This window comes from Entelurus aequoreus, linkage group LG20, assembly GCF_033978785.1.
Source record: "Entelurus aequoreus isolate RoL-2023_Sb linkage group LG20, RoL_Eaeq_v1.1, whole genome shotgun sequence".
NCBI classification, from domain to species: Eukaryota; Metazoa; Chordata; class Actinopteri; order Syngnathiformes; family Syngnathidae; genus Entelurus; species Entelurus aequoreus.
In genome coordinates, this window is record NC_084750.1 from 1,127,110 (window position 1) to 1,151,436 (window position 24,327).

Here is a 24,327-nt window from a genome sequence, read left to right on the forward strand (position 1 = left end):
ATTATTAGAGATCGTTTTGTGGCTCGTTGTCACTGCTTTTTGAATGGGTGAGTCGGTGTCATCTAGTGGTCATTTTGGGTATAGCAATCTGCCTGTCATATATGGACCCCGAACGGGACAAGCGGTAGGAAAGGGTTGGATGGATGGATGGATGGATTGGTAACGTCCTTACGTGGTACTGCAATTGTTTATGCAAATTATGACATAATATTTGTGATTAAATACTAAGTGATGCATGATATTAATGATATGTGCATTATTTGTTTTTCTCCTTGTTCTTGTAGTTTCACTGGTAATTTTTGTGAGCCATAAAAGTGTCATCAGTTGCACTTGTCGACAATAAAGGGATCAATACGTGTTGATCCTGCCTCGTTTAACCCGAGTTTGGCTTGCTGTTTATCTACGTTAACATAATAGAAGTATACAACATGTAGTGGGAACAGCACAATAGTAATTCCAGGATATCGAAGAGAGTTTTGAACTGTAATTCCCACCAACGGATTGCTTATCTGTTTTGTGAATAAACATTATTTCACACTTCTTCCTATTAATTACCAAACCAGAAGCTTTTTAAAAGTCCTCTAAGACAGTTGACACATACTTGAAGAAAGATGCATGTATCGTTTGATTATTATACGAGCTAATGTAGTGTGGGCCATAGGTCATAATGAGGAAATCCCGTTAAGAACCTGTAGAGGGCAGCAATACGCCTAAAATGCTCTAATAGTCTGCTAGAAAAACAAAGAAGAAGAAGAAGAACGAGGAAAAAGCAAAATGGCGTTTGACGGAGAAGGTCTAAACGTGGCCATTTTAATTAGTGCATACATGTACACACATGCGCAGTCTAATAGATTACAATTTGTTAGTAATTGTTTGTATTCGGATACATTAGTCTGAGCGCACTTTGACGCGTCTCTTGCTAGCTAGCTTAGCTTGTTAGCTGCTACCAAATAGACGCGGAAATTATCAACACATCGCTAAGCAGAGATCAAGTGTGAGTGTAAAGTGTTGTGATTGTGTGAAAATGTGCGAAAGAACGATAGCAGAGTACGAGGAGGAACTTTGTCCAAAAGAGGAGAAGGAGCGTCAACATCAACTACTGAACGCTGTTTTCAAGAAACATCAAGTTGTGTTACACAGAACAGGTTTGTTTACTTATTACTCTAACACGATTACTAACTTTATATTTGATTATTAACACTATTCTTAAATATGTTGTTTTTAGGAAGGTGATTTGTCTTGTGATGATGATGATGATGCACTGTTTTATGTTATATTTATATTGGAGACAGTTTCAGACACAATATTTATGAGAGGTTGATGTTCCTCTCAGTTTGTAACAAATTGTATCAACATGTTTACACAAAACTCACAGTCACGAAATATATTTGACATTGTAGTCAATATAATTCATAGTTTCAAGCCTAAATTCACTTCCTGATTTTGACCTACATGCATCAATAGGTGAAAGAAAACATTTATTGTCAATCATCTTTCAATAAGCAAAGTAGTCAACCGATTATTTATGAAAATAACATAAAAGTGACTGACTTTCCTTCAGCGTGTCGTAGATGGTCTCCAAGTGAATGTGGGAGCTGTGCTCTAAAGAGGAATTGTTGATGGACATACTCCATAAAAACACCACTTAGTAAAACATGTTTTGTTAGAGTTCATTTTGGTCCAGCCAAAAAAAAAGACCATAAATAATAGCATTTTATATAATGATTAAAACCTAGTATGGCTGTTTTTAAGTAATTTGGAATGCAATTTTTTATTTCCATTATATTTAAGTTATTGTTATGACTATGCTATTACAAGGTTGTGGTTGAGGTTAGAGATAAGGTTTAGATGTAATAGGCCGACATGTAAACATAATTAATTGGTTACTCACTTTACACCAGTGAGGGTAAAGTTAAGAAGGCCTCGATCAATGCTGGCTCGTACATATAAAAACTTTTAAAATTACCCCCCTCAAATTTCCAAGCCTGTTTTTTACTCGCTATTCCTCTTTTGAAGTCATTTTAGTGGCTTGGATTAAAGGAAGTACTTCACTTGTTTTTATTGGTTGTTTAGCTACACACTTTGGACACAACACACAAAATAACACAAATAATATTTCTATTCTCTAATAATCTTATTTACTTATTTATCCAACAGACGCCCAGCAGCCTCCCTACTTTAAAGAGGTAGAGGAGGAGCCACAGCCCCCACATATTAAAGAGGATAAGGAGGAAGTGTGGATCAGTCAGGAGGGAGACTGTCTTCTGGGGCAGGAGGAGGCTCATCTCCCCAAGTTTCCACTGACTGTTGTCTCTGTGAAGACTGAAGACCATGAAGACAAACCACCTGAGTCCTCACAGTTTCAACACAGTCCAAGTAAGCACAACATCCACATATCAGTTTATTCTTAGGGCATTCAATCCATCACAACTGGACTATTCAGTGTGTCTTGGAAGACGTTTAGCCTCTCGTCCAAGTAGGCTTCATCACTTCATGCTCACAGACTTAAAGTCTTAAATTTAATCATTTAAGTTTAAAGCCTTAGAATGTCTTAAATTCTATCAAAATCCTGTAAAAAAAAGTATTGAATTCGTCCTTAAAGGGTCTCAAAAATTATATTGACAATATTTTAATTTGTAATAAATACATCAACTAATTAACTGTATTGGCCGGTCAGAATTCTGGAGCAGGACGAGTGTGCGGTGATGTGTATGTTACAGCAGAGTTTAGCTAGCAGCGGATATTAGGAAAGCCTACAGCAAAGCAGAGTTATTTGTGTAAGATGGTAAGTGCAAATTCCACCATTTGTGGCTGTAGAACAAATCATGTAGAGCAGTGGTTCTCAAATGGGGGTACGCGTACCCCTGGGAGTACTTGAAGGTATGCCAAGGGGTACGTGAGATTTTTAAAAAATGTCTGTCAAAAAGAACTGTGAAAAGAAATGCAACAATGCAATATTCAGTGTTGACAGCTAAATTTTTTGTGGACATGTTCCATAAATATTGATGTTAAATATTTCTTTTTTTGTGAAGAAATGTTTAGAATTAAGTTCATGAATCCAGATGGATCTCTATTACAATCCCCAAAGAGGGCACTTTAAGTTGATGATTACTTCTATGTGTAGAAATCTTTATTTATAATTGAATCACTTGTTTATTTTTCAACAAGTTTTTAGTTATTTTTATATCTTTTTTTCCAAATAGTTCAAGAAAGACCGCAACAAATGAGCAATATTTTGCACTGTTATACAATTTAATAAATCAGAAACTGATGACATAGTGCTGTATTTTACTTCTTTATCTCTTTTTTTCAACCAAAAATGCTTTTCTCTGATTAGGGGGTACTTGAATTAAAACATTTTTCACATGGGGTACATCACTGAAAAAAGGTTGAGAACCACTGATGTAGAGGACAGTGTTTGTCAACATTGTGGCGAAAGGGAAAGATAATGAAAAGGTTTAAAATCCTGGAAAAGTTTGTGTCAAATGACGTTAAAACACCTGCACAACTGTACATAGTCAACCAACCTCCCAAAGGACCATGGTTGACAAAGGGATTGATAAATGCTTGCAATCAGAACAATACATTGTATTGAATATTTTTGAGACAAAGATTAATAGAAGCAGATAAGTACAAAACGAATAAAAATAAGCTAACCAACCTCTTAAGAACAAGTAGAAAATAATATAGTCATTTATTAGACAGGAACAAAAACAATATGAGAGCAACATGGGGCATCCTAAATAGTGTTATTAAAATGGTGCTAAGAAGGTTTATCCTAAATACTTCTCAGATGGAAATGCAAAAAATCACAATATGTACGAAGTAGTTGAAAGCTTCAATAAGTACTTTGTGAACATTGGACCAAATCTGGAGGAAAAGATTCAAAATACTGGGTCAGTTGAGGACTTGAATGACACCACAGACAGAAATGTCAACTTGAGGTTCTTTGTTAATGTGACAAAAGAAGAAATAATCAAAATTATAAAGATATGTAAATCCAAGACCTCAACTGGCTGTCCCTAAATAGATATGAAAGCCATAAAAAAGTTATTGGAGACATTTCAGAACCTTTAAAATATATCAGCAACCAATCATTTCAAACAGGCAAATTCCCTAACAAAATGAAAATGGCCAAAGTTGTTCCTATTTATAAAACTGGAGACAAACGCAAGTTTACAATTTATAGACCTGTTTTTGTACTTCCACCATTTTCTGAAATCATCAAAAAATTATTAAACAACAGATTGGACAAGTTCATTAATAAATGTGGAACACTTGCAGAGAACCAATACGGATACAGAGTTAACATTTCAACAACAATGGCATAAGTTAAAATAACAGAGGAGATATGCAATGCAATATATGTTAAACAATGTGCAGCTGCAGTGTTTATGGATCTAACAAAAGCATTTGACACAATCATAATATTTTAATAAACAAATTAAAATGGTATGGCATCAGAGGGCTGGTCTTGAACCGGGTAAGAAGCTACTTAAAGGGGAGCTGGCCTTTTTTGGGAATTTTCGTTCACAGTCATTATGAAAGACATGACGACGGCTGGATTTTTTTTCAATGCATTCTAAATATTAAATAAATGCGATCAAAAGTCTGCTTACAATGGAGTCCATAGGAGTCGCTCTGTTCCGCCTATAAAACATAAAAAAACATCCAAACACTTCCATTAATGTTTTATATACATAATGTAAGTATATATGTAATGTAGTAACATTTATAATAACATTTAAAATGTACACATTTTGATAATTTTAAGCTTACGGGGCGCATTAATTTAGAAAAACGCATCACGATGTTAGCTTTTTTTTAACAACATGACTGATTATTACTCCTCACTGCAGACTTCATGAGAGCCAACAAACATGACAGCACATGCCTAGTGGTTAAGCACATGCCTAGTGGTTAGAGTGTCCGCCCTGAGATCGGTAGGTCGTGAGTTCAAACCCCGGCCGAGTCATACCAAGGACTATAAAAACGGGACCCATTACCTCCCTGCTTGGCACTCAGCATCAAGGGTTGGAATTGGGGGTCAAATCACCAAAAATGATTCCCGGGCGCTGCCACCGCTGCTGCTCACTGCTCACTTCCCAGGGGGTAGGGTGATGGGTCAAATGCAGGGGATAATCTCACCACACCTAGTGTGTGTGTGACAATCAGTGATACTTTAACTTTTAACATACACAATGTTGACATCTATAGTTATTTTGCGATAAAAACACGCTACTCGTAAATGAGGCGTGCAACACCAACAACAACAAACATGGCGGTAGACGTTAAGTTAAATCATGAAATAAAACTTTTACCGAGCAAAAACGATGCATATTTATCAGGGAGAGTTTTGATACCAATGTCCTTGACTCAGCCACTCACAATGAAGTTGTAGACCTCCATGCTTTTCCAAGTTTTCATCTGTTTTGTCGTGTAGAATGATGTCTGGAGCACAATAGTTCCATATGTCTGGGAACGCTTCACACGTATAATTCTTGATATCACTCCACAAATCTTTTTTTGATAAAGTATAGGGATCTATTTCATCGCATAGTTAAATTTTTTGCTCGCATCTGCTTTTAGTGGTAATATTTAGGCTCCTTGCTTACTCAGGTAGTTTGCTACACAATAGCCATGTTGGTTTGGTTGGCCACCACTTCTTCGTTCACCGGAAGTAAACATCTCAGAAAAAGTCACGTGACTAAATACAATTAATACTGCCCCTGTTACTACTTGGTATTTGTTCCATACCCACATGTTTAGTATCACCCAAAACAAATGTACAGTTTCAATAGGGCTGGGCCAATAATACGATATCAATATATACCGCTATAGACACGTAATCGATATCAATATAAAATGCGTTCGTTAAAATATTAAACATACATTTATGTTTTGGTCTGAAGAAACCAGAAAAATATGAAGCAAGATTCGTTTTATGAAGTCACTCGTGCTTTGGGAACGCAGCAAAGAGGAAACAGGAAGTGTCACTGAGCAATGGGAGGGAGACGCTAACCGCCAATTATGTAGAGTTACACCTTTCCTGCTCTTCGGCCTCCTGTCCCAGACCGTAGTCGAGGAGCGCAGGGGAGACGTTCCCTCCAGGGCTGATGTTTTCATCGGGGGTAACATCCATTACTTTACCCGCTTTCGGGTCAGAATGACCCAACACACTGCCATTCTTAAAAGAGAGCACACACACATCAATACTCTCATAACACTAGTGTGGTTGCGCCGTCTTTCTGTCTTACTGTGGGTTCTCTGCATGGAGTGAGAAGAGAAACTGTAATAAGTTGATATATCAGACGATTATGCAGACGGTGCGGCAACAGTCGGACACTTCAAATTTGTGGGTTTATTTAGTTGCTTCTCAAACCACTGTAGTGTTCAATAGCTTATACACTCCTGCCATCCCGTGTCTCAAATCTGTAACTACCTTCAAATCTACTTTAATTACTTTATTACCTTAGCCACGCTCATCCTACCTGGCTAGCAGACACTCTCTCCACTGATGAATAGCAGCCTTGGTAAGTTGGAAATAGTTTTACTGTATTTATTAGCAGACCTAAATAAGTCATAAAAAGTATCAATAAATATCGATATTGATCAACTTATAAAACATATAGTTTTCTCAGCCTTTAGTTTCAAACAGAAGAATAAAATGCTTATTACATTTTAACAGAAGTGTACATAAAAACATGTTACAACAGAAAGTAACCAGATATTAACATTAAATTAACAAGTAGATTGATAGTTTTGAGAAAATAATACAACTGTAAATGATGTAATAGGTTACTGTACAGTATATGTTGGCAACTAAATTAAAGGCCTACTGAAACCCACTACTACCGACCACGCAGTCTGATAGTCTATATATCAATGATGAAATCTTAACATTATAACACATGCCAATACGGCCGGGTTAACTTATAAAGTGACATTTTAAATTTGCCGCTAAACTTCCGGTTCGAAACGCCTCTGAGGATGACGTATGCGCGTGACGTAGACCGGCGAACACGGGTATGCCTTCCACATTGAAGCCAATACGAAAAAGCTCTGTTTTCATTTCATAATTCCACAGTATTCTGGACATCTGTGTTCGTGAATCTGTTTCAATCATGTTCATTGCATTATGGAGAAGGAAGCCGAGCAAGCAAAGAAGAAAGTTGTCGGTGCGAAATGGACCTATTTTTCGAACGTAGTCAGCCACAACAGTACACAGCCGGCGCTTCTTTGTTTACATTCCCGAAAGATGCAGTCAAGATGGAAGAACTCGGATAACAGAGACTCTAACCAGGAGGACTTTTGACTACACAGACGCCTGTAGAGAACTGGGACAACACAGACTCTTACCAGGATTACTTTGATTTGGATGACAAAGACGCAGACGTGCTACTGTGAGTATGCAGCTTTGGCTTCTAAACATTTGATCGCTTGACCGTATGTGCGCAACTTTTTTTTGCGTATGTACGTAACTTTTTAAAAATATATAAGCATTATGAACCTTGGGTTAGGTGAACGGTCTTTTGGGCTGAGTGATTGTGTGTGTTGATCAGGTGTTTGAATTGTATTGGCGTGTTCTATGGAGCTAGGAGATAGCATAGGAGCTAGGAGCTAGCATAACACGTACCGTACCGTACGTGCGCGTCACATACGTAACTTTTTAAAAATATATAAGCTTTATGAACCTTGGGTTAGGTGAACGGTCTTTTGGGCTGAGTGATTGTGTGTGTTGATCAGGTGTTTGAATTGTATTGGCGTGTTCTATGGAGCTAGGAGCTAGCATAGGAGCTAGGAGCTAGCATAACACGTACCGTACCGTATGTGCGCGTCACGTACGTAACTTTTTAAAAATATATAAGCTTTATGAACCTTGGGTTAGGTGAACGGTCTTTTGGGCTGAGTGATTGTGTGTGTTGATCAGGTGTTTGAATTGTATTGGCGTGTTCTATGGAGCTAGGAGCTAGCAGAGGAGCTAGGAGCTAGCATAACAAACACGCAGGTGTTATTATGCAGGATTAATTTGTGGCATATTAAATATAAGCCTGGTTGTGTTGTGGCTAATAGAGTATATATATGTCTTGTGTTTATTTACTGTTGTAGTCATTCCCAGCTGAATATCAGGTACCGTGAGTATGCAGCCTTGGCTGCTAAACATTTGACAGCTTGACCGTACGTGCGCGTCACGTACGTAACTTTTTAAAAATATATAAGCTTTATGAACCTTGGGTTAGGTGAACGGTCTTTTGGGCTGAGTGATTGTGTGTGTTGATCAGGTGTTTGAATTGTATTGGCGTGTTCTATGGAGCTAGGAGCTAGCAGAGGAGCTAGGAGCTAGCATAACAAACACGCAGGTGTTTTTATGCAGGATTAATTTGTGGCATGTTAAATATAAGCCTGGTTGTGTTGTGGCTAATAGAGTATATATATGTCTTGTGTTTATTTACTGTTGTAGTCATTCCCAGCTGAATATCAGGTCACCCCCGGCTCTCACAGCATCTTCCCTATCTGAATAGCTTCAATTCCCCACTAGTCCTTCACTTGCACTTTACTCATCCACAAATCTTTCATCCTCGCTCAAATTAATGGGGAAATTGTCGCTTTCTCGGTCCGAATCTCTCTCACTTCATGCGGCCATCATTGTAAACAATAGGGAACTTTGCGTATATGTTCAACTGACTACGTCACGCTAATTCCGGTAGGGGCAAGCCTTTTTTTTATCAGATACCAAAAGTTGCAATCTTTATCGTCGTTGTTCTATACTAAATCCTTTCAGCAAAAATATGGCAATATCGCGAAATGATCAAGTATGACACATAGAATAGATCTGCTATCCCCGTTTAAATAAAAAAAATTCATTTCAGTAGGCCTTTAAGAGCCTTTGGAACCTCTTTTAAAATGGTTTTATTATCAATTCTGTATTAATATATTGCAATATAGATTTTAGGCCTTATCGCCAATCCCTTGTAAAAAACAAAAAACAAAACTCAGCCCCAGCTTGGTTGTCTTATCCTCTAAATAATTGTGTATAGTTTGGCGTTTTTTCCCCCCCACAAAGATTTAGGACCAGTTCATACAATAGCTCGTTATTTATTTTTGATACATTTTATCCGGTCCGCGGCATGAGTTTGCTAAGTATAAAAATGAGCCAAAGTTTTTGAATGAAAGAAACTGCTGTTCTAAATGTGTCCACTAGATGTCGCAATAGCGATTATTTGTATCTTTGTAGATTATGTTACGTATGTAAAAAATAATAAACCACATGATGTTAGTGCACCAGTCGAGGAAAGTTAGAAAACTACATAAATACCATCCTGTAATTTGATTTTGATATTTTTTTATCGTGATAGATTGAAAATTAACACCAATAAGTTGACTGATGAACATTATCCCATAATTTATTCAGAAAGTATAAATAACGACAAATAAAGATGGAATACTATTAACCGCAACATGTAAGTGTAAAAAAACAAAACAATAACAACATCATGATTTGTACATTTTGAGAATGTGCTTGTTCTATTTTTAAACAAAGAAAACAATCGTGCTGTGATTTTACCAGTCCAGCCCACTTGGGAGTAGATTTTTTTCCCCAATCTAAAATGAGTTTGACACCCATGATGTAAACGTACTGAATGTCTCATGTGACTGAGCAAAGCTGGACGTTTCTAAAGCATGTTTTTTTTGTGTGATGCAGACGTATGTGAAGAACATATTCTCCCTGAGCACCAGAAGTGGAGATTCAGGATGGAGCAGGAAGCACCACAGCCCTCCCACATTAAAGATGAAGACAAAGTGCCAGAGACCCCTCACATTAAAAAGGAAGAGGAGGACCCATTGACCCTCCACCTTAAAAATGAAGAGGACCCACTGACTCCCCATTTTACAGAGGAAGAGATGCCACAGACCCCTCACCTAAAAAAGGAAGAGAATGAGCCACAGCCCCCCCACATCAAAGAGGAAGAGGAGGAACACAGCATCAGTCAGGGGGGAGAGCATCTTAAATGGTTGGAGGAGTTCCCAGTGATTGGTGTGATTGTGAAGAGTGAAGATGACAGGGTCAAAGGTGAAAGTGAGGAGAAGAGAGTGGTGGAGCCTCCAAGCAGCAGCTCAACTCAACACATGACAACAGAAGCTGATGGAGACCACTGTGGAGGATCACAAGCAGACCAGCTCTTAGCTCCACTATCAGATAGTGACGACACAACGTCACACTCTCCTGACACTGATGATGAAGACTCTAAAGGTGATAAGACATGTCGCACTGACAACACACGCTTTAAGTGTTCTCACTGTAACAAAATGTTTAAATATCATTGTCGTCTGAAAAGACACTTGATAATACACACTGGAGAAAAACCATTCTCCTGTTCAAGCTGCAACAAAAGCTTTTCTGACCCATCAGCACTGATAAAACACATGAGAACACACACTGGAGAAAAACCTTTTTCCTGCTCAGACTGTGGTAAAGGTTTTACGCAAAAATTTAGTTTGAAAGTACACATGCAAATACACAGCGGAAAAAAAACATTTTCTTGTTCAATCTGTGGTAAAAGTTTTGTACAAAGTAATAATTTAAAAGTACACATGAGAATACACACTGGTGAAAATCCTTTTACCTGTCCCATCTGTGGTAAAGGTTTTGTAACAAGTCAAAATTTGAAATTACATCTGAGAACACACACTCGAGAAAAACCTTTTATCTGTTCAATCTGTGGTAAAGGTTATGCATCTAGTCAATATTTAAGACTACACGTGAGAACACACAGTGGAGAAACAGCTGTTACCTGTTCAATCTGTGGTAAAGGTTATGTAACGAGTCAATATTTGAAATTACACATGAGAATACACACTGGTGAAAAACCTGTTACATGTTCAGTCTGTGGTAAAGGTTATGTAAACAATCAAAGTTTGAAAGTACACATGCAAATACACACGGGTGAAAAAACATATTCCTGTTCAAACTGCAAGAAAAGCTTTTGTAACCAAGCAAACTTTGTAGCACACATGAAAACACATACTGGTGAAAAACAATATTCCTGTTCAAGCTGCAACAAAAGTCTTTGTGACCGATCAGCACTAGCAGCACACATGAGAACACACACTGGTGAGAAAGAGTTTAGTTGCAGTGAGTGTGGTGAAAGATTCTCTTATAAGTACCAGTGTAAGAAACACGAGTGTGCTGGTGAGAACAGCAGCAGCAAATGAAGTCAAAACTTTGATCAATTTTGAATTTCTAACAACGTCAGCACATACAGTATAACATGAGTGACATCATTGTTGTGTGTATAACACCATCCGTGCATCCATTTTTTTACTGCTTGTCCCTTTCAAACTTGTTAAAATGCTTCTAACAATTATAAGTGAGATATTTTAAATTGATTCTTGTTTCACTCAAGTACATCTTTCAATATACAACATTGTGCACGTTGTTTATTTGAACTGCAAAGATGAGTAAACAGTACAAAACATACTGTATGTTACATACAATAAACATTTTATGTGTGTATATTTATATACAGGTATATATATTATTCATAATTCACTTTTGTACTTATTCACAATAATGTTTTATTAGGTTTTTAAAATATTGAAGTGTTAGATATTTTCATGTCCAACTGTAAATGGTTCCATAGATGAACTCATTTTATATATTATACATATTTGTTTTACATGTGTTCATACCTTTGCTTTTGAGTACACATAAATCCCTCTTAGTTCATACTTACTGGTTCACATGTGAAACATCTTCTGGACCACTTCTGGAAGCATATTATTATTGACTTTATACATCATTTGAGCAGTTTTGTTTTAAACAAGATCGTTTACTTCTAATATGTGAGCCTTTACTCTCTTTTGTAATGTGAATATTGTTTTGTGATTGTTTTATATGTATGTCCCCAGACCTTTTATGCAATAAGTAATGTATGCTTCAAAAAAGCTGGGTACAATAAATGTAGTCAATAGTTATGTTTGTATTTTGTTCTTTATATGATTTAAATGTAGTTTGCAGCTTAATTAATCAACTATGATAACTCCTAACAATGCAATTACCTTTACTCTTTTTATTTCAATATTATCTATCATCTTTTTATGAATGCACCCGACACTTATTTGAAAAAACTGGATAATGTATATCGCTGTGCCTTACGTTTTATTACTAGTTGTGGTCAACTGTCCATCTTTGTCAGTTCGCAGATGGATGTTTTTTTTATATATAAATCACTTCTTGGTCTGGTTCCCCCTAATGGTGTACTTATATGTGTAGATTCAAGTCGCTACAATTTAAGGTCGCAGGACATACTTAGCATGTTTGTTCCTAGAGCCAACTCAAGTCTAAGTAAAAAAAAAGCCGTCAGACTTGCTGCTCCATGGTCATGAAATGACTTACAGAAGGATCTGAGGTTGCCTGAGCTCATCACTTTGGGAGAATTTCAGGCCATTTTAAAGGATGATGAAACTGTTTCTATTGGGCACTGTATTTGTTTTAAGTTGTTTTTACTGCAACATTTTATATATTTTTTGACCTATCACATGTTTTTATGTTAATATAAAGTATATAAGTGAAATTAATTTTATTCATCTAGCGCTTTTCTCTAGTGACTCAAAACCAACCCAAAAGTTCAACAACATGTCTGCTATGTTCCTTGATATTAATTCTACACGACAACTGGCACTACATCCATACCTAGAACTGTCCAGGTTTTAGTTGCTCTTTCTCTACTAAGCATGTTTCATTGTTCAGTTCGATGCAGACAACATTTGACTACCGGCCAGCATCACACAGAATTGAAGCCAGAGAATTGTACCTGTGTTTGGTTGCTGCCATATTTCACATATTGTTTGAAAGGTGTACTTTATGCATGAATGTGTCCAAATTGGAGTTGCTTCTTCCACTTATGGAAGATTGTGTCACTCAGAGTCTACATTTCAAATGCTCTTCCTCATAACAGAATCCATCATTGACTTTCAATACACAATCATTGGCAGTTCACTGATAAATTCTCATTTGCCCTGTGAGAGACCTGCGTCCGATTCCCGGCCAATGCAATAAGTTTGTTTCATCAGAGCTGATGTTGAAAATGTACAATATCTTTGTACAGCCTCGACCAACTTACAGTTAAAGTGGGGATACAGTCGCGATCAAAAGTTTACATACACTTGTAAAGAACAATGTTATGGCTGTCTTGAGTTTCCAGTACTTTCTACAACTCTTGTTTTTTTGTGATAGAGTGATGGGAGCACATACTTGTTGGTCACAAAAAACATTCATGAAGTTTGGTTCTTTTATGAATTTATTATGGGTCTACTGAACATGTGAGCAAATCTGCTGGGTCAAAAGTATACATACAGCAATGTTAATATTTGGTTACATGTCCCATGGCAAGTTTCACTGCAATAAGGCGCTTTTGGTAGCCATCCACAAGCTTCTGGTTGAGTTTTTGACCACTCCTCTTGACAAAATTGGTGCAGTTCAACTACATTTGTTGGTTTTCTGACATGGACTTGTTTCTTTAGCATTGTCCACACGTTTAAGTCAGGACTTTGAGAAGGCCGATCTAAAACCTTCATTCCAGCCTGATTTAGCTATTCCTTTACCACTTTTGACGTGTGTTTGGGGTCATTGTCCTGTTGGAACACCCAACTGCGCCCAAGACCCAACCTCCGGGCTGATGATTTTAGGTTGTCCTGAAGAATTTGGAGGTAATCCTCCTTTTTCATTGTCCCATTTAAAGCACCAGTTCCATTGACAGCAAAACAGGCCTTGGGCATAATACTACCACCACTATGCTTGACGGTACGTTTGGTGTTCCTGGGATTAAGGGCTCAACTTTTCTCCTCCAAACACATTGCTTGGTATTGTGGCCAAACAGCTCGCAACAAAACTTTTCAGGTTTGTTGTGAGGTTGTTGCATTCCTTTATCGCTTTATATGAAAAGGCTGATTGTGCAAAAGAGGTTTTACATCTGCCCCCTGGTGTAGGCACGTGTGTTTCTAGTTGTCACAGCAGCAGACGATGGCGTGGAACACCGCAGAGGCCACCTCAGTGTATATGTTGTTTTTTTTGTTTTGTAGTTGTTTTACTTCTGTGGCTGTGTGTAGAAGTGGCTGGTTGCATCAGCTCTGCTCTTTTAATGTCTTTAATGTCCTTTGTGTTCTTTGATGTTTCCCTCTTACACATGTGTTTGTGTGCTGTGGCTATGAGGTTTTTTCCCCCTTGGCCTCAGTCTGGACCCCCTCTCCAGGGCCCAGGCTTAGACTGAATGTTTTTATTTTATTGTTATTATTTCCCCAGCGTTTACTTGATCCTTTTTTTTTTTCCATTTTTCCTGCGTCTGGGTGCGTGTTAAACACCCTCCACACTCATCTATGTTTGACACATTTTAGCTGCTCGATATTTCTGATTGATTATATTTCAGGAGGTTGTCACAGAAGTAAACAAGGTAGGAGTCCAACTTTCACATACTCTTATTATATATATATATATATATATATATATATATATATATATATATATATATATATATATATATATATATATATATATATATATATATATATATATATATATATATATATATATATATATATATATATATATATATATATATATATATATATATATATAGCTTTTTTAGCCCAATGCGGCCCCAAGTCAAAAATGTTAGACACCCCTGGTCTAAACAAGATCTTTGTTTACACAATATTTAAAGGGGAACTGAATTTTTTTGGAATTTTGCTTATCTTTCACAGTCATAATGAAATAAATTACGACGGATGTATTTTTTATGCATTCTAAATATTAAATAAATGTGATCAAATGTTCGCTTACAATTGAGCCTATAGGAGTCGCTCTATTCTGCCTAAAAAACCCTTGAAAAAACTTCCAAACACCTCTATTAAGGTTGTATATACATGATGTGGGTATATATGTAATGTAGTAAAATTTATAATATTTAATATTTATGTATTTTGATAATTTTAAGCATAAATTTAAAAAACGCATCACTAAATGTGCTTTTATTTTTCTTCATCACCGATTATTACTCAGTGCAGACTTCATGAGAGCCAACAAACATAATCACTCACTGTACAATGTCTGCTGTTATCAGGACGCCAACTGCTTGAATGTTCATATATTCCCATTTAGATGAATGACTCACAATCCTTGCCAAGAAAAGGGGGTCGTTCTTGCCATTACCAGGTCTAAATTGGCCGTCAAAGTTTGCCAACTTGTCGGAATACCTCCTCAGCCATCGACTTTCCAGGTGAGATGCATGGTTTATGATCCAGTCCTGTTCAACGGTCCATCTCTCAACTTGAGGACCTGGTTTTTGTTTGTTTTTAATCATACTTTAATTTAGTTTCATTATTATGTTTATTGTTTTAAATGTGTTGTTTATCCAACTGTTTTTGTTGAGGCCAAAATACAACACAATGTTGTTCTGCAAACAAATCAATGATGCTATGCTTGAATGACAATAAAGGATCTTCATTTAAATTCAATACGTAATTATGGCCGATCAAAAGATTGATAAACAAAAAAAGTGTCTATGAAGTCCTGTTTTATTTAACAGACTTTAAACAAATGCTGTCTTAGCCACTTACCACAATAAAACATCAGGTCAATATAAAATGCTGATGTTAGCACATTAAAAACAATTTCCAGATAAATACAAACACAAGTTTTGAACATTGACCTTGTTACTCTTTCAAAATAATAATTTAATGAATAAAAGAGACCCATCAATCACAGCGGGCGAGGAAACCGGCAGAGTCGCAGGCATCCAGAGAAAATAATGTTATATATTTAACATTTAATTAACATAATTAAAAATAAAAATATGACTGTGATTAATAATTCACAAGTAATGCCATAATTTGACACTCCTGATTATTTCAACATTTTTTAAGGGGGATTTTTGCCACCTTTAGGACCTACACCTTTAGTTAATACAGCTTCATCCAGCTCCTTAAATATGCGAGACTTGAAGCAGTAGGCCAGCGAGCGAGTGTTGTCAAAGCGTTGTGGGCGGCATTTTGCCTTTCTCAAAGAAAAATGCCCCATCCTTGCGTTATTTTAGGCTGTTGGAAGCGTTCAAATTGTGAACATTTTCTTCAGAGTTCCTCGAGAGGTAATCAAAAATGGTGCAAGACTACAAGATTTTACAAAAGACGACAAGAAAAGTGCCTCACACTCCTGTCCAGGGGAGCAGAGTCGAAGAATGCACTAGTTTGCTGTGATCACTTCGTTAAAGGTTTGTTTGATATACTTTTAACGTGAAGTATTGTCTTGATATTACTTGTATTTTATCTTGTTTCAGAGTTCTTAAAACACAGTTTCGAAAAGCACCAACTGGCGAGTCTAAATAAAAGAAAGCAAATGTGAGTAAAACCTAAAAGAGTTAAGTTTTTACCAAAGACAACAATCATAAATGAATCTTTCAGCACATACACAATGTTGACATCTATAGTTATATTTTGATAAACAATCATAAATGAATATTTCAGCACATATACAATGTTGACATCTATAGTTATATTTTGATAAACAATCATAAATGAATCTTTTAGCACATACACAATGTTGACATCCATAGTTATATTTTGATAAACAATCATAAATTAATATTTCAGCACATACACAATGATGACATCTATAGTTATATTTTGACAAACAATCATAAATGAATCTTTCAGCCCATATACAATGATGACATCTATAGTTATATTTTGACAAACAATCATAAATTAATCTTTCAGCACATACAAAATGTTGACATCTATAGTTATATTTGATTAAAAAAACATGCTACTCGTAAACAGTGCATGCAACAACAACAAATATGGCAGTAGACGTGAAGTTAAATCATGAAATGCAATGTTACACCGGCAAAAACGATGCATATTTATCAGGGAGAGTCTTGATACCAACGTCCTTGACTCAGCCACACACAAAGAAGTAGTAGACCTCCATGCTTTTCCAAGTTTCCATCTGTTTTGTTGTGTACAATGATGTCTGGAGCACAATAGTTTCACATGTCTGGGAACACCACCGACGTATAATCCTTGATTTCACTCGACACATCTTTTTTTGATAAAGTATAGGGATCTATTCCACTGCATAGTTAGATTTTTTTGCTCGTATCTGCTTTTAGTGGTAAGATGTAGGCCCCTTGCTTCCTCAGATAGTTAGCACTCTGTTTGCTGCACAGTAGCCATGTTGGCCCACCACTTTGTTTACTTCCGTTCTAAGGTCACTTGACTGAATACAACTTATAAGTCCACTCAAAGAGGACTTCCAAAAAAGGAAAAGTTATTTTCCTGTGTGTGTTCTCTTGTGTGAATGCATATTACTTTTGTCAGAGAATCTTTTACCACACACTGAACAGTTGAAAGGTTTTTCTCCTGTGTGCATTCTTATGTGTTTTTGAATATTACTTCTGTCCGAGAATCTTTTACCACACACTGAGCAGCTGAAAGGTTTTTGTCCTGTGTGCGTTCTCATGTGTGATTGAATATTACTTTGGTCGGAAAATCTTTTGCCGCACACTGAACAACTGAAAGGTTTTTCTCCTGTGTGTGTTCTCATGTGTCTTTGAAAACTATATTTGTCAGAGAAACTTTTACCACACACTAAACAACTGAATTGTATATCTCCTGTGTGTGTTCTCATGTGCTTAGACAAGTTAAAGTTTTTAACAAAGCCTTTTGCACAAACTGAACAACGAAAGGGAGTTTCTCCTGTGTGTGTCCTCATATGTATTTGCATATGACCTTTGAGAGAGAATGTTTTACAGCAAACTGAACAACAGAAAGGTTTTTCTCCTGTGTGCATTTTCATGTGTGTTTGCACATGGCCTTTGAGAGAGAATGTTTTACAGCAAACTGAACAACTGAAAGGTTTTTCTCCCGTGTGTGTTCTCATATGTCGAGTCAAATTACATTTTAAAAGAAACCCTTTTGCACAAACTGAACAAGAAAAGGGTTTTTCTCCTGTGTGTGTTCTCATGTGTGATTTCATATTACTTTTTACAGAGAATTGTCTACCACAAAATGAACAACTGAAAGGTTTTTCTCCTGTGTGTGTTTTCATGTGGGATTCCATATTTACATAACCGTCTGATGTTATATCGTCACTATCTGATAGTGGAGCTAAGAGCTTGTCTGCTTGTGATCCTCCACAGTGGTCTCCATCAGCTTCTGTTGTCATGTGTTGAGTTGAGCTGCTGCTTGGAGGCTCCACCTCTCTCTTCTCCTCACTTGCACTGTTATGAAGCTGTGAGGACTCAGGCGGTTTGTCTTCATGGTCTTCAGTCTTTACAGAGACAACAGTCAGTGGAAACTTGGTGAGATCAGCCTCCTCCTGCCCTAGAAGACACTCTTCCTCCTGAGTGATCCAGAGTTCTTTCTCTTCCTCTTTAATTTGAAGGAAATATGGCTCTTCCTTTTCAACATGAAGGGAATGTGGCTCATCTTCTTCCTCTTTAAAATGCGGGGGCTGTGGAACCTTCTGCTCCAAAGGGAAGCTGCCCCCCTGCATTTGAGGGACACGTTCTTCTCTATGTCCAATTAGCTGCTGGATGTCTGTAGAACAGACAAAGTTAGTTTTGCATAACAGGGTCACTTTTATATTGCTACACATTACATCTACTATGACTCTTGTCACCATGGTGATATTTCCAAGCAGTCATCAACAACCAATGATCATCAAGTGTCGCATTAACACAAATTCTGATCCCAGGACAGGATTTGCTTCAGGTCAAATCCTGCTGGGCTTCTGTTAGATAAGTAAGTAGGTATGAAATCACAAACCGGTTCTTGTTCAGCATTGGTTCCCAGTGTATCAATTCCTGGGAATCGCTTGCCCATTTTTTAAACGATTCCCTTAACGAACCCTGCGAGCGGGAATGACGTTGTTATGCAATGTGCGTAGTCGCTACACAATGTGCGTAGTCACTTCAGACAGCGAGAAACATGGCGACCAGGCGGCAGAAACACTCCGAAGTCTGGCTATATTTTACCAAAAATGATTGCAACTGCGCGACTTGCAACAGTTGCGAAGTTGCTGTTCCGACAAAAGGAGGAAACACAAGCAGAGACATTTGAACTCACAGCATGCAGAATGTCACATGTTCAAACCGCTCCGATCTCATGCTAGCATCTGCCGTAAATACAACAGGTACTAACTAACACCGATTATCATGTTAGCGCCATTGGCCTAATTGTCACAGCTGCTTTTAAATTGAAATGAATGCCTTTTCATTTAGAAGAGCAAGATACATTTAAAAATATTCCAGAAGGACAAGCCAGCACTGATAAAAATATTCCTAAAAGTTATATCAGAATTTTTAAACCTCCAGTGTAAAGTGATGAACCATTTTCTTCTGTCCACATGTTGACCTATTACACCTAAACCTTAGTCCTAACCTTCATCTTGTCATGACATAGTCACAATCATGACTTAAAAGATGATTGACAATAAATGATTACTTTCACTTATTGATGCATGTACGTCAGAATCAGGAAGTGAAATTAGCTATGAAACTATGAATTATAATGACGACAATGATAAATATATTTGGTGACTGTGTGAGTTTTGTGTAAACACGTTGATACACATTGTTACAAACTGAGAGGAACATCAACCTCTCATAAATATTGTGTGTCTGAAACTGTCTCGTTCTCATGAACAGGTTTTCATTATGTAAATCATAACTGACTAATCTATTTTTTGACTGTAAGAGAACTGTTGTGTTTAGATTGAGTGATGGGAAGTGTGTGACAAACTGACAACAGGAAGTGAACTACGAACACTAACGGTGTCAGTAGTTGCTATGAAGTGGAAAGGGGGTAGGATTAAATAAGATCCGCTTCTTCCTTCTCCTTTTTGGACATATTGTAAAAAATAATTGAAAATATGTGATGCATCATGTTGAAATGGTATACATATTCGAAATAACCTTCAGCCAACCAATAGTGTAATGATTTTTAGGAGTTTAAGTGTAGTTTATGTAATGCGTCTGTGTTGGGAGTTAGAGAAGTGGCACATGTGTAGGCAGAGTTACAGACAGTTGTGGTAAGAATGGATTGTGGTCGATGACAGTAGCCTGTGAATGGAGTTTGTGTGTCTCACTGCAACTTGCAACACTGTTTAGAAAAAGCCAGAGTCGCAACAGAATTTGCAACACTATTCGGTCGTAAGGGACATGGTACAAGAGAGAGATATGTACCTTATTTTCCGGACAAACCACAGATACAACTTTTCGTTTCTTTTGTTGTTTTGGAGCTTCTGCCATGATAGCAGTAATCGCACGCAGGCGTTCTTCGTATTATTTTATTTTTCTGGCGGCACGCAGGCTTTCGCATCGACTTCCATCTGTTTAACGAATGAGGAAAGGGGGAGTGAAGTATGCCGTTTTGCAAGGCAGCACATTTTTTTGTAGTTTTCTGTGTGGCAGGGTTCCTGCCGCCCTTCACAGAGTCGTTAAGTGCTAGTGAGAGCGAATCAGACCCCCTCAGGTGTCATTCAACTAGTTGTAATTCCATGTATCATCCCAAAATTTATCACAATATTTTATCAGGATTAGAAAAAAACACTCCTACTAAAAAGGTTATTATTTTGTTATTTATAGGTTAGAGAGGTAGCACATTCTGACAGGCATATTTAGCCATCAAATAACGCACCCATTACCAGTCGGTAGTCGGGCACAACAACTCTTATTGTCCTAGTTCCTGGTGCACACTTAACCTTTGTTGTCACTCAAATTACTACTCCGATCTAAACTGGGATGACAACGAAAATGCAGGCTACTATTGTTAGCGTCAGTGTGAACATCTTCGCGCTGTTTTTGTTTACATGCTTACTCGTCAGAAGACACTATGGAAATATATTTGAAAATAGTTACTTACTTGTAGCGCCAGTGACAAAAAACTCTTTATCTACGCGAGGTAGCTCGTTTTGATGGGTATTTAACGCACAAAAAAACATGTAGCGCTGATGCGCATGCGTGCACATGCGCAGGAGCCTTAGGTAGCTAATTTTGACGGGTCGCTCAGTTCTTCTTTCTTTCTTTAGTTTATTTCGAACATGAACACACTTACAGCATAATAAATCACACAATTTCATATCATTTCACTTTACATCATGTCCGAAAAGGAGTAGGAAGTTCATTTAATCCCACCCCTTTCCCACGTCAAAGCGTTTATAAATATATACATCATTTACTGACTTTTTTTTTTTACAGTAAAATGACATCTGTGAATGAGTAATACAACAGTTTTGTAATATATAATTAAGTCAGTCATTATTAACATACTGAGATGAAGAATATGTTATTTTCAATAAGGTTGAAAGTATTTCTCATAATCCTTCTTTGTACTTTGTAAACACTATTAATTTGAACAACTTCTTAAACTGGATCATATCAGTACAATGTTTAACTTCTTTACTTAATCCATTCCATAATTTAATTCCACATACTGATAAGCTAAAGGTTCTAAGTGTTGTACATGCATACAAATGTTTTAAATTAGATTTTGCTCTAAGGTTATATTTCTCCTCTTTAGTTGAGAAGAATTGTTGTACATTCTTTGGTAGCAGGTTATAGTTTGGTTTGTACATAATTTTAGCTGTTTGCAATTTTACCAAATCATCGAACTTTAATATTTTTGACTCAATAAATAAAGGGTTTGTATGTTCTCTATATCCAACATTATGTATCAGTCTAATTGATCTTTTTTGTAACATGGTTAACGAATGTAGCGCACATTTGTAGTTATTTCCCCATATTTCTGCACAATAACTCAGATATGGTAACACTAGCGAGCAGTAGAGAATATGAAGTGATTTTTTCCAAACAACATATTGTACTTGTGCCTTGCACGGAATCTTACTATAGAGGGCTACTTTTGGCTAAAGTCTCCCACAATGTATTGTTAATAATCAGATATAAAGTTAGTAAACATGTGAGAGTAAGAAGTAAACAAACCTGTTCTGTGTAACACAACTTGATGCTTCTTGAAAACAGCGTCCAGTAGTTGATGTTGTCGCTCGTTCTCTTCTTTGGTTTGACAAAGTTCCTCCTCGTACTCTGCTATCGTTCTTTCGCACATTTTCACACAATCACAACACTTTACACTCACACTTGATCTCTGCTTAGCGATGTGTTGATAACTTCCGCGTCTCTTTGTTAGCAGCTAACAAGCTAAGCTAAGCTAGCACAAGTAGCTTAAAAGTGCACTTAGACTAATGTATCCAAATACAAACAATTATTAATCATTTTTACTCTATCAAACACCATATATGTGTACATGTTCGTAACGATTAAGAACGCAGTACTATAATGGCCACAGTAACGTCTTCTCCATCAAACGCCATCTTGTTTTACTTCATTTTGTTTCGCAGTTTTGTCAGATCTCGCGAGAGAAACAACCAACCAGCTCTTCTTCTTGTAGTGTGGACCATAGGGCAGAACGAGGGAATCCCGTTAAGAACCTGTGGAGGGCAGCAATGCGCCTAACAGAAGCAGAAGAAGAGACCGGTCTTGACTTAAACACCCGGTATCACGAATTTATATATGTCTATGATCACGAAGGCTACAAATCGGGGGAAAGACGGAAGGCGGAAGTAAACCAAGAGCGGTGGCTAAACACGTGAGAGTATCCAAATCTTATTGACGGTTGTGCATAAACTGTTTTGTGACTGGATCGAGATGGAAGGGTATAGTGCACCCAATCATGATTCTCTGCGGGAGGACTTCCTCGACAAACTGTACTAATACTGATTCGCTCTCCATCTTTTCTCCATTTCTATATGCCATCATTCTTGTCAACATCTTGACAGTTCCCCCTTTTATTTGTCTTTTCAATTCTTCTAAATTTTCACCTCTTGGAATTCCTAGGGCACTACTCCTCTTGCCCCCTTTCGTTCTCCCACTTCGATTTTTTCCTTTATTATCTTATTGCACAGTTTTTGCAACCGCATTGCTTTACTTTTTTGCTCTCCATTTTTGCATTTAATCAAAAGTCGCCCGTCCCTAAGCACCTTCGCTATCTCCACCTCTCCGATGTCCTTTAACCCCTTAACCAGTGTCATTAAACTTATGTCATTCATGTCTTGACTTGATTTAAATGTATATATAATCATATAATTATCTTCCATAGTCTTTTTCCTTTTTTCTACTTCTTCATCTTCTTAATGGGCTCTTTTAGCACTCGACTTTCCTTCATGCCCTCCGCTCCCCTTCTTTCCTTTCTCCCATCTAGTCCTATCCACATCCATACCTTCCGCATACATCCCGATAAGCTTTTATGTTAGAGCTTACGTCCCACCCCCAGTTCGCTGCTTCAAGTGCCAACGCTATGGGCACATGTGTCATGCTAAGTTGAGATGTGGAAGGTGTGGAGGGGAGCATGAATATGGACAATGTGGAGATAATGATCTGGGGCCGTACTTATCAAGCTTCTTAGAGTGCCATTTTACACTTAAGTCCTGAGAATTTGCGAAATTTAGTCCTACTCTCAAACTTAAGAATAAAAGCTTTTTATCAACGTTCTTAAGTCTAAGAATCACTCCTACTCTCCACGATATTTAAGAGACCTTCAGAGGTGTCTTAAGTGGTTAGGAGTTGCCAGCAGGGGATGGCACTGAGGCGAGAGAGACGTGCGCGAACGTTCAGGGAACGGAACAATGTTTTTTGTTTTTTTGATGATGAGCAGCTGATCAAACGGTATCGTTTAGACAGAGCGGATATTATTTTTGTCACAGATTTAATACTTTTCGATTCCTTGTTGATTTCTGCATGTGTCTGCAGTGGGCTAGTATATATAGAGCCACCCACACCAGTTTCAAATTAGTTGCCTAATTAATGAATTGGAAAGAAAATGTTATGACAGTAGCGTATGTGTGTGGCCGTGAGGTGAGTGACGTCAGTGAGTGTGTGGGCGATAGAAGAGAGGGAGCGGTAGCGTGAGTGCCGGCGGGGACTAGTTTGTTTTGTATTATTTTGTAGTTTATTGTCAAAATATACACTCCCATTGTCCACTTAAATATTTCCAAGATATTTCTTTATTCTTAGACAACGGATTCCCTTCCGCGATTGGTCATTTCTATGGACACAGAAATTACGTCACCTAAAATTCCGTTTACGGCACATAGTAATGTCGTAATTCAGCTCTGAGTGTGACACTTAAGATTCAGTCCTACACTTCGCTGAAAGTGTGAGTAAGACGCTTGATAACTAACTTTTAAGTGCAGCTTTCAGCAAATAATTTATTTAGTCTTAAGTCAACTCTTAGCAGACTTCTTAGGAGTAATTC

The 24,327-nt window shown here is 37.4% G+C and overlaps 2 protein-coding genes across 11 annotated transcripts in view; one reads left to right on the forward strand and one right to left on the reverse strand.

Moving 5' to 3' along the window:
* LOC133635799 (oocyte zinc finger protein XlCOF6.1-like) overlaps positions 1–24,327 on the forward strand; it is a 97,700-nt gene that overhangs the window by 54,862 nt on the left and 18,511 nt on the right. For 4 of the 10 annotated variants that reach the window (XM_062029092.1, XM_062029091.1, XM_062029093.1 and 1 more), the window contains 2 exons: positions 2,158–2,376; positions 9,704–10,252. The exons of 3 other annotated variants lie outside the window; for them this stretch is intronic. In XM_062029092.1, the coding sequence (XP_061885076.1) occupies positions 2,158–2,376; positions 9,704–10,252 (768 nt within the window). Of the gene's footprint in view, positions 1–756; positions 1,146–2,157; positions 2,377–7,273; positions 7,404–9,703; positions 10,253–15,157; positions 15,276–16,129; positions 16,266–16,331; positions 16,393–24,327 lie in introns of those variants that run through there. 3 more of the 10 variants (XM_062029103.1, XM_062029095.1, XM_062029097.1) reach the window with 3 other exon arrangements.
* LOC133635809 (gastrula zinc finger protein XlCGF57.1-like) lies at positions 16,472–22,415 on the reverse strand. The gene is made up of 2 exons (XM_062029120.1): positions 21,999–22,415; positions 16,472–18,594 (listed from the first exon to the last, which is right to left on the reverse strand). The coding sequence occupies exons 1-2, from the start codon at positions 22,120–22,122 to the stop codon at positions 17,324–17,326; spliced, it is 1,395 nt and encodes a 464-aa protein (XP_061885104.1). The 5' UTR covers positions 22,123–22,415; the 3' UTR covers positions 16,472–17,323.

Coding starts and splice junctions, on each gene's coding strand:
- LOC133635809 (XM_062029120.1), bottom strand. CDS start 22,122: ATGTGCGAAAGAACGATAGCAGAGTACGAGGAGGAACTTTGTCAAACC. Junction 18,595..21,998: donor AGTTGTGTTACACAGAACAG/GTTTGTTTACTT, acceptor TCTGTTCTACAG/ACATCCAGCAGCTAATTGGA.